At 44.4% G+C, this 14,899-nt stretch overlaps 1 protein-coding gene across 12 annotated transcripts in view; it reads right to left on the bottom strand.

Annotated features, from left to right (window-relative positions):
* ARHGAP44 (Rho GTPase activating protein 44) overlaps positions 1-14,899 on the bottom strand; it is a 181,258-nt gene that overhangs the window by 38,893 nt on the left and 127,466 nt on the right. For 8 of the 12 annotated variants that reach the window (XR_016443723.1, XM_090059040.1, XM_090059045.1 and 5 more), the window contains exons 7-10: positions 7,466-7,583; positions 2,572-2,652; positions 884-952; positions 623-704 (exon numbers count right to left, since the gene is read on the bottom strand). Coding sequence is in view for 11 of the 12 variants with exons in the window: in XM_090059040.1 (XP_089915166.1) it covers positions 623-704; positions 884-952; positions 2,572-2,652; positions 7,466-7,583 (350 nt within the window). In the remaining variant the exon portion in view is untranslated. The remainder of the gene's footprint in view (positions 1-622; positions 705-883; positions 953-2,571; positions 2,653-7,465; positions 7,584-14,899) is intronic. The other 4 variants (XM_090059042.1, XM_090059050.1, XM_090059043.1 and 1 more) reach the window with 1 other exon arrangement.

A 14,899-nucleotide genomic window follows, 5' to 3' on the forward strand; every position in this document is an offset into this window, starting at 1 on the left:
TGTAATTTTTTTCTGGGGGAAAAAGAAACTGAGTTACTGGAACGAGGCAGCACGCAGGACTGATTTACTATAGTGGGAGACGGATCAGTTGTAGCTAGGGGATGGTGGCTGACTCTCTTCGCTGGGGTGCAGCTGATTGACTTGGGCACAGTGAAAGAATAGAAGATGAATAGGTTTTGATGGTTCACGGTAAAGACAGCCATCTCAGGGCAGGAGGTTTGGGAGGGATTCATGTGTGAATGAAACCAGTAATTTGGGAACACGGTAGGGAACTTACTGCCCAGTTAACCTGTTTTGAGCACGATGGTGAGGAAAACTGATCCTAACTGTGGCAGCCAAATCCCCACATAGAAAATGGTGGCTTTCCTACTAAGCGGAGGCCCGTTCTCCAGCAGCATGCTGGAACCCCTGTTCTGTTACACTCCGATCCTGCCTGCAGTGGTGAACAAGACCTGATGCTTCAGAGGAATGGGAACGTTCTCACCACCCCATGGATGATAACGTAATGCAGAACAAGGGGACTGCATCATCATGACTTTTGCCCTAGTCACCTGGCAACAAAACTCTGATCCTCCCCCTTAACTCAGCATGCAGCAAAGAAAGAAGAACACTGTACACTCACCCTGCTGTGCTTTTATCTGAGGCAACACGTTCTGTAAAAGTGCTAATGACTTCCTATGGTATTCTGCTTGCACTTCTATTAACTGGGGAAAAGACAAAAGACATATTACATCCTACTGTGGAAATGGGTAGGATTTTTGGTAGTGGTAGAAGTGATAGGAGGGTGCATCCCAGCTAGGAATTGATTATTATTCTAATAGGGCACCATGCAAAAGGAAACAATATAAACAAAGAAAGGCATATAAGCCTGCTTTGGACTTACAGTTTCAAAGTAGTTTGCATAGTCTATTTCTTTGGCCACAAAATTGTACATGTCAGCTGAGAGCTGGTCCTGTGGAAAGCACAAAATGAGCAAGAGGTAAGTCGCGCAAAACAGCCACTCTCATCATTAGACATCATTATTTCCAGGCAGAATGGTCGACGCATGATCAGAGGTGCTTGTACACACTACTGAGATCATGTCCCATTTTGAAAGGTCACCTGGGAACAATACAAACCTTTTGCTGTATTTGATCCTGACTGCTGGTAATGGGGGCACTAAAAGAAAGGTGGGGCAAAAAAACCAAACAAAAACAAAGATCTGACTTCAGTGAATCTTTGTGATTTAGCTTTCGTTACTGGTATGAGGCTGAGAAGGGGAGGCTCCAGGATTTGGAGAACTGAAACAAAAATACCTTGTCCAGGGCAAGATGCTCCCTGTTAGACCCACGAGTCAGATCTAAACCTCACCATTTTGCTTCAATGATAATTCCAAACACACCAGGAGACCCAAGGATCTTGCAGCACCCTGGTCTGAGAATCCTGCTCATGTTGCCTACTGAAGATGAGAATTTTGCTTTGAACAGCAATTCAGAGATCTGAGGTGCTGGTAAGCTGGTAATTCCCTGCCTGCTCCCCCCACCCCCGCTTTTGGTTTCTGAAAGAAGGTTGTTTTTTTTATGGTAAAAGACATGGTGGCCCAGACTCAGACGTGCTGCAACTGGGGACAATCCCTCTGAATTCCATGGCAGGTACACTGGCCAGAATTTGGCCCAGTGGCACACTTGAGAACCATGCAGGACTGACCCATCTAATGTCATCTGAAATATCTGGTAGTCTTCTCCCTGATCAACCAACCGCTGATAATTCTAAAATAGCACGTGAGCATCTGCATGTCACCAACACAGTCCTCAGTACCCACTCACTGCTAATCGTGTCCTGCTCTGAGATCATATGCTAAGTTTACACAAAAGCCTACATGTATTATGCAGCCCCCCACTATATTATGACTGCATGTGTAAGACCTACATCTGGATGTGCATGTATCTATCTATATACACAATTGCCTATCTGGCACATGCCAGTGTGTAAAGAGCTTTGCAGGTCCTAGTTAGGTGCCAACTCTATTAAAGATGTAGCTTAGATAAAAACCATCCTTCAGTGTCACTTTTAATGGGGATTTCAAAATCAATTTATTAGAGGCTTTTCTCCAGAGAAATGACAAAAAGAGATCCAGCAATTTCACTGCATGGAAAGGAAGGAAAGCAGGGTTAGACAGCATAGCTGTTTGGGAAACTTGCCCTTTCGTGTATGGAGGTCTGTGTACAAGTCCTTGTGGAGGCACAACTGAAAGTGGTTTGTCTTACTGGGTCATATCCCTGATTACATCCAAAATTTATAACAGCTGTGAGCCTCTGCTCATGAGAAAGCCAGGAGTATGGGAATAGCAGAAGTGGGTGATAGGGTTGCAGGTCCAGACTGGGCTATAATTGACAGGCCTGCACTTCTGGGAAGCATGTACAATAGCTACTTTCACCTCATTTCTGGCAGTATATTCCCATCTCCCCAAGTTTAAAATGATCAAAGACCAACCCCAACCCCCCTCAAAGGTCAGCAATAGGTAGAACCTGTATCCCATAGAAATGTAGACCCACCCCCATGAAGGAGCTAATGCTACCATCAAAAATATACCTTCAACAGCTCAGCATCTGAGCCTCTCCAATTGGCAATCTTAGGATGGTCAGTGGTGCCCTGTATGTGGCCCTTGTTGGTCTTGGAAGAGGAAGAAAGCAGTTTGATTGTCTTATTGTCACATTTTTATAATTTTCAAACAATTCTAACTTGTAAATATAAAACGTGTGAAAAAATGCCATAAAGAACACTTTTATTGCTTTGCTATGGTTAAATGTGATTTTTTTTTAATGGAGAAAATAATATCTGAATATTAACCAAATGATCTAGCAACAGGTATTCTGACCATGCCTCCATGCTTTAAGCTTTATCCACCTAAAGAAACAAACAGAAAGTGGAAGTGAATGTTTGCGGGACACAGAGATGGAGATAGATGGAACCAGAGAGCATGATGGAGCATTAAGGTATAGAGCAGTGGTGCTCAACCTCTTCAGACTCAAGGCACCCCATTACTCAAAGCACTCCATACCTTCTGTGAATTAAGTGGCATCCCATTTCAAAAATTAATTTATGTATTACAGAGCTTACCTCCTTGCAGAGGGAACACACAATAAGGGTAGGGGAGCAGCCAGGCAGGGAGAGCCTGAGCCTGCCCTTATCTGATTATTTGCTCCTACCTGAAGCCTGAGCCTGCCTTTATTTGCTTATCTCCTCACACTTCCTGCAGCACCCTTCAAAGGCTCCCACAGCACCCCAGGGTACCCCAGCACCCTGGTTGAGAATCACGGGCATAGAGGCAGGATGGGGAGACAAGAGATGAACGCAGAGATTGAGATGGACATAATGATGGCGAAAGTGATGGTGAAGATGGATGTGCAGGCAGAAAGGTAATGGAAGTATAAATAGGAGGTGGAGAAGATGGAGCTAGAAACAGCCTTCTTTTGAGAAAAAAATCCAATTTTGACTTGTAGGGAAGTTTCTCTCAGGGAAGGATATGTAACCTTACAAAGGGAAAAGGATGGGTTAGTTATACAGGTATTTTACTGGAATTCCTTATAAAAGAATGAATTTCAGAGTCTCTTGTAGATGACAGAATGGAGAACCATTCATCCCTGGATATGTGGATTAAACTCTGTACTGACTGTGGGCTGCAAACAGAATCTGAGGGTTCTTTAGAAAGGGCTGATGTGGAATTGTCTTTCCTTCTGCCCATGTTACAAAGTGGGTAAGTCGGCACAAGAGTCAGTCTCTGCTCCGGTGCTGGTGGCAGTGCTTTGGCAGAAGCCCAAGACATCAGGTGAAGTGGGGCGAGGGCTGCAGGTCAAAGATAATGCATACTGGTGTGGCCAGGGGAACCAGGCCAGAAACAGCAGGATAAAGATACATTGGCAGAGCTGTAGGCGGGAATCTTGAAGAGCATCTGCTGAAACTCTGTCTAACTCTGAGCAAAAGATTTATTATTTTTATTTCTCACACAGAATGTCAACCAATACAAACCTTACTATCTTGGCCTCTAAGCCTCTAATATCTTGAGAACAGGAAAGGGACAAGTGGCTTTCAGTTGCTCTGTAAGATGCTGTCCTTCCCAACACATGCCCTATAAGGGAAGCCCCGTAGATCTCACATGGAGAAGGCCATTTGCCCAAGTTGATATCAGGTATAGCAGAAAATATTTTTAATAAGTTCTTAGATATCTATGCCAGCAAGGAACTAGAAACATGGCACCAACAAATGACACATTTCAAACCATGTTCATAACAAGCATGCTAAAGCTTTGCCCCCAGACCCATGTGGCCTTCTGACTTCAGGAAAGATGCACAAAAATCCTGAACAAAATAACACATGCATTCAGATGCAGCCATGAGCTAGGGAGGTGGAAACTGGCCATGTGAGAATGGACAATGTAAGCAAACCATTATTGATATGCATTAGGGATAATCAGGAACAGCCCTTGTACCCCCTTGCTTGATTAATGGCAGCTCTCCTCTGACTCATGCAAAGTGCAATGCATGGACAGGTAGATCAAACAGACAAATGCATTGCTCGACTATGGGAAAGTATTGCAAAGTCACTGTTTTCACATATATTCAGTAATTCCACTCAGGGATCCCAATTTTGCAAACACTTATGCACGTGTTTACCCTAAATATTGATCTCAGTGGGGCTACTCCTGGTAATAAGTTAGCGCGCAAGATTAGGACCATGACCATATTAATTCAGGAAAGCATGCAAGTAACATAAATCCTGATCCTCTTCCTACATTCAAGTAACTCACTGACCTCTAACACAACTACATACACAGTCAGATGGGCTGGGCCAGAATAAAGCCACTGACTGTTTACAACCCTGCTTTAAAGAAATAAACTTTGGAATAAAGCTAAACTCTCATGTGCAAAATCAGCATTAAGCATGCAAAGAGTATGAAAATACATGTGGTGTCTGTTTTGACAAAAGCCATAATTTATCTCAAAACAGCAACTTTATACAGATAAAGTAAAATGACTCCATACCACAAGAGCTCTGGGGAAAAAGAAAAAATGGATCCATGCACAAAAGACTCTGATGGAAAGCTGTATTCTCTGTGCAGCAATCATTTCTATATTTGCCCTGGATACTGCACATATTCCAAACCAATTAGTATATGCTTTACTTGGTTGTGCAAAGTTTCATTCTCTCTCACGGTCACATACATGCATGCACGCACACAGACAATCCCCATGTGGAGCTTATAACTAGCCAATGGCTCGCAACAACTTCATACTAAGCAGGCTTGTTAGAAGCAGCAACTGGTCAGTCAAATGCTCCATGCTCCCTAAGGAAAGGATTACATATAGCCTAAACTATCAAAAAAAAGTTAATTCCTTTTTCTCCCTGCCTCCCCCCATTTGTCTTTTTCACTATATATATAGCACATTATTGCAGAAACCAGTGGACAGAATTCATCAGTAAGACTTCTTCATAGTTTATGTTAATTATAAGGCTTTACTCCCAGACCCTAGGGCACAGTGACACAGTTTCAGTGATTTATTATGTAATTCTTGGGGGGGGGGTGCAGTTAAAGCAAAACTACTGATCAAAAAGAAAAGTTTACAATGTAAGTTGATATGCAGAGCCACATGTCTATTCAACTTAAGTCTGTCAACTTTCAGAGTTTCCTATTTACATTTTAGACCTCAGAAAAAAGAAAGATATCCCCTCCTTTTTAAGTAAACAATTGAAAGTGGTGACACTGCTCATGAGTACTTTTTAAAGATATATACATTTTGATCACCTCTCCTATAAAAGTATGCATGTAGCAAATGGCAATTCTGTTGTAATAGCTCTTTAGGCTAGTTTGGAATTACTGAATATACAGAGTCACACCCCTTCCACCACCTGAGCTGGTATGTGCTTTTGTAGGACCAAAATGAAGACAGCCTGGTTTCCATTTCAGCATTGAAATAAAATGGCCAGATTCTGAGAAATGCTCACAAGCTCCAACTTGTGTGGGTGTTAAAACCTTCTTAAACTTAATATTTTTAACTCTTACACTCAAAAGGTATATATTGATCCTCTGAGCTTCTGAAGCACCCTTTACTCTGTTCAAGGACTACAAACCAATTTACAAGAAAAATGATACCTAGCTCTTACTTTATACTGCTCATTAGTACATATCAAAGTGGTGTGGGAATGAGGTAAGGACCAGTATCCCCATTTTAGAAATGGAGAGACTTGAGGGAAGAAATTGGGGGGGGGGGAGGGAGGGGGGCAAGGTGATAAGCCCCGGATCAACTATTAGCAGAGCCAGGAGCAAAAAGCAGGTGTTCAGCACCACATTCACTGGACAACATTGCTTCCCCTTTCAACACACCTAACGATCCAAAATAACAAACCAAGCCCCATATCCCGCTGGGAAGCAACATTTGAGCATCACTATCCACAATTTCAAGATACTAAAACAGAGTCGCAGAACAGGGAAGTGGTCTAGCCAACAGGGAAGTGGTCTAGCGACAGTCGCAGAACAGGGAAGTGGTGCATTCAGTTTGTGCAAAGTAGACACTGGACCTTGGATCTAATAATGGTCACTCCTGAGCCTTTGCCTCTAAACCACGGGTGACTACCTCTGTGTCATGTTTGCCACAAATGGCAAGGGCAGCCTCCATGTGTGGCACATGGCAGATCAGGGAGGGGACATGCAACGCAGTGGCAGAGAGAGCAGGAAGCAGAAAGCAAAGCAGCAGATGTGGAAGGGAGCACAGGGAAGCAAGCAGAAAACAGAGCAGCAGATCGGGCAGGGGAAGGAGATAGGGAAGGTGCAGGGCTAATTTGTGATACCTTGTCTAAAAAAAAGTTGGCCCTTGCTGGGCTAGGCTGTACCTCCTCTCCCTCAGTAATATATTGGGGTTCACACTGGCACTGAATTTTGCACCTGTCACCTGCCACTATGGAGGGAAGAAACAGAGGAGGGGAAGGGATCAGAGAGAGACTCCCCAAGCTGAGGGAGGTGAGAGCAGGCAGGAGATTCTCCAGGCCATACAGGGATAGCAGAGCGGGGTCAGGAGTGGGTATCTGAAGACTGTGAAAACAAGGTAATGGTGCTCCAGGAGCAGGCTGTGGGAGGGGATCTCCCCAGGCTGAACAAAGTACTGAACGATAGGCTCTGGAGCTGCACGTGGATGAACAAGACAGGCCTCCTTTCCCTGAGGCAGCTTCTTGTCCTGGCAGCAGTAAGTGAGGGAGCCTGAGGCCAAACATCTTCTCATGCTGGTGCCTGAGACCAAGGATGCTGGGAGCAGCACACATCCCTTGGTATCACTGACATGTGCCAACTCCCTGCTTGCTGGCAAAGGTCTGAACATTGAAGTGCCAGATTCCCCAGGATCCTGACCCCTACTAAACTTCCCCTGTTCGCAAGGAGAGATACCAGAGCATTTGCAGGCTGTGCTGCTGTGAGATAAGAGAGAGCAAGAGGTACCCTGCAAATCTCCACTCTGTTCGCTGCTTCCTCCATCTCTTCCCTGAGAGCATCGGCTTTGGCACCCGATGGCTGCAGGTTGCTTGACAAACCCGACGACTTAGCAGACTGCTGCCACCTGATGGGAGAGACAACGGAAACGGTATCAGTGACAGAGGGCTGGGCCCCATGGTAAGGGAATGGGCTTCTGGGATCTCAAGCACGTGGGCTTAAGTCTACCCTAAGTCTACCCTCCTCATGCTGTTGACCAGGGGGCAGCTCAGAGATCACAGGATCTTACCTAGCACAGGGCTCAAGATGGAGAGTGACCTGCAGAGACCATGAGCTAAAAAGGCAGATGGCTCCTCTTTGCCCAATATGTGCCAGTTCAGCATGACAGAAGGGATCCCAGCCAGCTGGCAGAGCGCCTTCCTGCTCTCCAGCCTGGCAGAGAGCATGGCTTAGTTAATTTTCAAGGGTACTGATCAGGCAGTGCATACAAAACACTGGGCTGGCCTGCCCTAGAAACAATATCCTAGAGAAGGGAGATTGAGGTGATATTGTAAAATGGATTTAAAATCAAATGCAGATTCAAAAAGGCAAAACTCAGACAGATTTTAAGAAAAGCCGGGACCATCTGAACAGACTGCCTGCACAACACAGGCCATAGGGCTTCTCTGAATTAGTTTCTACATCAAGTCCAGCAGCTGTGATTGAACTAGAGCATTTCTGCTCAAAAAAGATCAAATCTAGCACTTAAAACTTCCAGGGATGGAGAATCCACTTCAAACCTTGTTAATTCTTCACATGGTTAAATATTTGCACCTTATTTCTAGTCCTTTTGCTCGAGTCCTCTATAAATTCTGTTCCTTTGCAGAAACTTAAATATTATTCGTACCATCTGTCCATAACTATGGCATATGATACTGGTATGGGTTGTTAGAAAACAACTATTACAGCTGCATGCTCCTGTAATGGTACAACTGTAGCAAGATCCTTGGCTCTTTAACTCTGTTTCATTCACGATTAAAGCTAAAATGTTGTAGCTGACTTGTCCTGTTACAGGAACATGTTGTCACAGCAGTTACAGTGTAATACTGAAGCTCACTCCCGAGTGCCAGCCTCCTTCCCCCTTTAAAACGGTTAAAAGTTACGTTTATCCATATACTCTGTGATGAAACCATCTCTTAATCCTGCCTTTTATGAATGAAATAGATTGAACTCTTTGAGTCTCTCGTCATGAAGTCCATAAATCATTCATGTAGCTCTTCTCTGAACCCTCACCAATTTGTTAATACGGATCTTGAATTGGCACCAGAACTGAAGTCTTTCAGTAGTGATCACACCAGCACTGAACACATGAACAACGTAACCTTCCTATTCCCCAAACAACAATTCCCATTTTTACATCCAAGGATCGTATTAGTCATAGGATCCCTTTAGGAGCTCATATCTGCCTGATAATCTGCTACGCTCACCAAGTAATTTTCAGAGTCACTGCTTCCTAAAATAGTACTATTCCCCTCCTCCCCCCCCAACTCTGTAAGTATGAGCCACATTCTTTGTTCTTAGATGTATGACCTTACATTCAAAGAAGTTGAAATACTTACTGTTTGACAGTGTCTAATTTACTGAGCAAACCAGCTCAACCCGCATCAGTGACCCGCCCTCATCTTTATTCTCCAATTCCCGCATCATTAGCGAACATCACCAGTAATGATTTGATGATTTCCTCCAGATAATTGACAAAACACATGAAATAACATAGTGCCAAGAACCGCAAGAAGCACACCTACTTGAGGAGTTCTTACTATATTTGCACTTTTTAATAATTTGCAAGCATATTTTGCTACCTCTCAGTTAGCCAGATTTAACCCATACAGTATATGGCATGTTCTGATTTCTTAGATGAAATGTTGTGCAGTACTAACTCAAATGCTTTATGAAGCCTAAGTGTCAATACTACAGCAACACTTTTACAGCTACATTTGTCTCATCAAAATGATATCAAACTAGCTTGACAAGATCTATTCTCCTTAAATGAATCTTGACTGGCATAAATTGTATTTCCTTCTCATTTTTGTCTTGAGTCCTTTTATTAATTGAGTCCTCCATTATTTTTCCAGGATTGATGCTAGGCTAATGGGCTTATCATTGCAGAGGCCAGTCTATAAATACTTTATAAATATGCCACTTTAGTTTTCTTCCAGTCCTTTGGAACTTCATGAGCATTAATGACAAAAAACAATCATCTGTAATGTTGCAAAAGACTTCTTGGCCAGCTCTTCTAAAACCTTTACATGCAGAGTTTCTGGCCATGCTGATTTAAACAGTTCTGTCTCCTACTGGACTGGGTTCCTTTCTACTGAAGTGAAAATAATCCAAACTATAAAGCTCGCTCTCTTCATAGAAAATGGCCCAATATTCCACAAAACCAAACCCCTGAACCAGGTACCACTTTCCTACGTAGCTGTTCATTTCCAGAATCTCCTGTCTTCTGCTTTCTTCTGCTCATAGGAAAAGGAACATTTCTGAGAAAACCACTCTAACCTTCCCCTAATTCAAACTGTTTCTTAATTCTCTGAAGTTGTCTCCAATGTGACAGATATCCCATAAAGCTATACTGTTAGTGCTGATATACACTGTCACCAGCAGGACCTTGCCACTGACTTCTGTAACCTATCCAGTTTGAGAGACATCTCTCATATTTTGAATTCAGGAAGACAGTGCACCATCCTGTCATCTGTCCGCCCCTGGAGGACACTCCTACCATTCTTTTGAATATGGGACACACCATTAAAATGGTCAGTCTTATTTGGATGCTTGGAAATCTCTTTCTTGACATGGCTGATAAACTGATAATCTGTTAGACTGAGCTGTGCAGCCACGCTCCAGTATATCCCGCAAAACTCTCCATTCCATTTGACCAGCTGCATCTTCAGAGACTTCTCTTGCAATTTCCATGCTAAGAATCTGATAAGAATTGGATATTTCCGAATGTGCTGAACTCCCCCCGATCCTCTTCTCTCTCATTGTTTACTGGCCTGCAGATCCTTCTCTGCTTCCAGCTCTGTGGAGTTCCAGCTGGTCCTTTTACCACCATCTATCTCTGGTGGTTACTCACCATGAAACCTATTAGCTATGCACTGTCTCTGCTTCCCTAGTCATCAAGTCTATTTTTTCTTGAAGCTGAGATGTTGATGTTTCTCAAATATTGTTTTCGAAAGGCCCCTCAGCCTCTGATGCTCTGCATTGTTAGTACTTGTTCTTCTAGCAGCACTACCAACCTGTACCTCAGATACAGAAAACTCCTTGAGGCTTCAGGCAGGAAAGAAAATGGCACCTCCATGATGGCTACAACTACTGTTCCACACAAGTGTTGAACACAACTATACTATGGGAGAAGGCATCACATAATCCTCTCCACAATTTCCCCAGTTTGCTGCTCCTGTTTACCAAGGAACTGGCTTCTACACTGCTCAGCTTAACCCCTCACTAACAAGCAGGGAGAGATTAACCACTGGGAGACTTTAACTCCTGAATCTGTTCACAAGGCCAGAAGTCACATCCAGGCCTCTCTTACCAAGCCTGTTTAAGGCCCACAATGCTAACCACAAAACTTTCAAGGAGAACACATGCACACAAACAACAAGCCAAACATGTGCCCCAACACCAGAATACAGGAAACATATAAGACCTTTTGTTGCAGAAAAGGTAAAACCAGGTGTTAAATTTTCTTCCTCTCTTTGTTTCCTAAAGCTTGCTAGAAAGTGGACCTCAACAATCCGATTTCATAGTAAAAAACTTTGCAAAGTGCACAAAGTCAATAGCATCAATTCTGAACGTGGAATCACATTGTCAAGATGCGCTCCATTCTAGCTGTAGACAGATGAAACAAAAATGCCACTTTAAAAAGGAAGGTGAGGAGAGCTGACCTCATGAGTAGGTCAACTGATTTGCTGTAACCATTTCATATGTCTACATCTAACTCACAGTAAGTGAAACTAAATAAGGGAAATTTATACTGGAATGACACAGTTGCTAAATTACCACAGCTTAGTTTCTGCTCTCAGCAGGGTAGAAAAGACATAGAAAACAGCGACAACAAATCAGTTAGAAATGCATTAGGTCTTCCCACTTCCAATTGCTATAATTGGTTTAATCTATCCCTACCATCTAATTACATAAGGTGGTGAGTACTACCTGGGACCCCTTTTAAATTGAGAGCTTTTCTTAGACTGCAACCTTTTCAAAAGCAACCAAGTAACATTTTCACTGGCCTTCAAGAGGACTTAAGCAGCTAAGTAACTAAAGCATTTTTTAAAATGATACCCTTGGTCACTTGGGAGTCTGAAACTCACTGACGGTCAACAGGTTGTGGGGTATATTATTCACTTTTGGAAAGGAGACATAGGTTGCTAAATGAGTTGGGCATGTTTAAGGAGCTGGCCAAGGTCCCCTGCAAGTTTCCTTTGGAATGGTTTTCCTTTTCAGCATTACTAATGGTGTGTTCTGTTAATCTGAGCAGGACTTTTCCTACTTGAAGTGTCTATCAAGGGCCTGTCATTTCAGCTACCATGTTAAATAGGACATCCTTGGCACTCAGAAAAAGTGAATACCTTTCTTAGCATTCTGTTTTCCAACTGTAAGCATATGGAGATGCAGATGTGCCTTGGCTGGCTGCAGCATTTGATAGCTCCATCATCTCTTTACTAGCATACCTGGGTTCCCAGCATGATAGGTTCATCATTCTTATCCACATGCTTATCCCTTTTCAAAATCAAGGCCTGAAAGTCCTGTTTTGGGACTCATGAACAAGGCAGCAGTGATTCTGCAAAGATTTGTCCATTCAGTTACATCCAAGTCTCTAACACCTTACAAGCCTCCTTGAGTTGACTGAATTTCAGTTGCTCAGGCCCGAGAGAGACTGCTGTTGCATTTACAAGTGTCATGGTCAAATTACTAAAGAACAAGCTTCAGTCTCTCTTGAGCAGCGTTTCCCCCCATTCCAGAGACGCAAGGAAGGGTGCTGTAATACCCAAAAGCTTGTCTACCTCAGCCATTCATTAGTCCAATAAAAATATCACCCACAAAATTCTACCTGCGGCACTGTTCTGCGGCAAATCATGCCCATTCTGTCCCTACAGGCAACAGAGTGACCCAGGCTAGTCTTTGGCCTGAGCCCAGCGCCAGAGGTCAAAGGCTGGAGTTTGCAGAAGTTACAGGCTGGCTGCGTTCTTTTCACTGTAGAATCTGTTCTTTTTACTGTAGCATTTTGTCCAGAAAAGACTTTACAGATGCAAACTTTTCTTACCAACCACCTCTCTTCCTCCCCTTTCTCTCTCAGTCCTTATCTTTTCTCTGCCTTTTCTCCCTTCCTCTCTTTGTCTTCCTCCTGTTCTTTCCCTCTCTAGAAACTACACAGTTTTTACTCTGCTCTGCCCACCACCCCCAGCAGCAGTGCTACAAGTAGAAAGCTGACTACTTTGCATTACTATGGAGAACTGCCTCACCAGCCAGGCAGAAAAAACACCTGACAGCAGATGATCCTTATTCTGCTGTGAGACTGTATGGGCTGGTCTCGGCACTAACCCTGACTTTCAGAGGGAGACAATTTGTAGTGGGGAAGGTCTGTGGGCTGCCTGTTCTCCACATCAGCACCCTCAATTCACACTAAGGAGCACTATGTTTTCATGGGTAGAGGTCTGATACTCAAGGGGTGCAGCATAGTCAGCACAGTGCTGTTTCCTGGTTCACTCTGTCCCCTGGGGCAAGGATACATTGGTGCTGCAGGACATATCAGCAATCCCTAGAGAGCATAATAACCACAAGGGAAGAATTATGTTCACTTATACAAGGGTTTATATTGGCCCATTGATGCTCAAGTGATTGAGGCAGTGCAGAACTACCTTTGTCCAATTTCAAAAGGTCCCAAGCTAAGTGCAGCTGCAAAGGCTAGGGCTAGTGCATGTTATACTTAAGATACGTTAACTGCAATTAAAAATACCAGTCCTGTGTGTTCAAGCAGTAAAACACATGCTAAGTGGCTCTGTATCACAGCAAAGTTACTACTTTCCATGGGAGGAGTATCTCCAGCTGGTGTTAAGTACTGTAGTTACTCGAATCCAAGACAAGGTTTTTTTTCCCCATTTAGCATCGTGGATCCCAAAAGGCAGCAGGGGGCAGGCAGCTGCTGTAGCTCCAGCCCTGGCCTGGGGTTGGGCCTGGAGCCACAGCTGCTGCCTGCCCCCATTCTGCCTTTTGCTCCCTTTCACCCCCACTGCCTCTGCCACCCCCTTGCAGCCTTGGGCCTCCCCACCTCCCCTGTTGCCTCTTCTCCTGTCTCCCCACGACCCTGATAGCCGCCTATGCCCCCTGCCACTTACCCTTGCTCCAGTTCTACCTCTGGCAGGCTCCAGCCCGGGGCATGGAGCATGTGTTTGCCCCATCCAGCCCTGTAGCAGCCTGAGCTGCTATATTGCTGATGAGGATGCTATGGGGCTGGAGCAAACGCATGCTACATGCCCTGAGCTGGAGTGGGAATGGAGCTTGCTGGAGTTGGAACCGGAGTCAGTTCTGGAGCAAGGGTAAGTGGTGGGGCAGAGGGGAAATGAGACCCAAGGCTGTGGGGGGAGGGGGGTAGAGGTAAGTGGGTAGGGGTGGACAGGTGGCAGAAGGTAAGGTGTAGGGGAGCAAGGGGCAGGAATCAAGCCCCATTGCCTGCCCCTCCACTGCCTCCCCATACCACCTCCTCCTCTGCCTTTCCTGCACTGCCTGCCCCCCTGCACTGCTTCCCCCACCACTTACCTCCCCACCTCCTGCCCTCTTACTACTCGCTCCCCCATCACCTGCCCCACTGCCACTGCTTTCCCCACTGCAGGTGGGGGAGGATAAATTTAAGATGACCCTCCAGTAATGATCTTCTATACATGTAAAATGATAACAAATTAATTACTTTTCCATGCAGGGAATCGATTTATTAGGGGATCATCTTAAATTCAGGGTTGTCTTAGATTTGGGTAAATATGGCAATATATGCTCAGCTATTGTTGAACAGCTCTGCAAAGGTAACATGGGCTGCCCTCATCAACTCCAATGCAGTGCAGGTGCTGGGATGGACAAACTCCTGTTTGCCAACTGTACAGCCAGCTCCAGCCCTGTCCAGATCGGAGTTGGCATCACCATGCACGTGCTCAGAACAATTTCCAACCCACAGTAATGCTTCATATGAAGCACAAAAAAAATACATGCTAAGCGTCCCGTGTGACAAGGCCCAGGAGTCGGGATGATGAGTGTGTGCAAGGCAGAAACTTAGCCAATCAAGCTGATGAAAAAGGCAAAACCAGCTCCCAAAACCCAACCTGTGCTGGGATCCAGGAAGCATTTCTGTCCCTCATTAACTAACACTTCTAAATCACAGTAATTGGCTACACACAATAGCCTAGAATTAGGCAA

This window comes from Crocodylus siamensis, chromosome 8 (genome assembly GCF_052110815.1).
Source record: "Crocodylus siamensis isolate JL-2025a chromosome 8, ASM5211081v1, whole genome shotgun sequence".
Classification (NCBI taxonomy): Eukaryota; Metazoa; Chordata; order Crocodylia; family Crocodylidae; genus Crocodylus; species Crocodylus siamensis.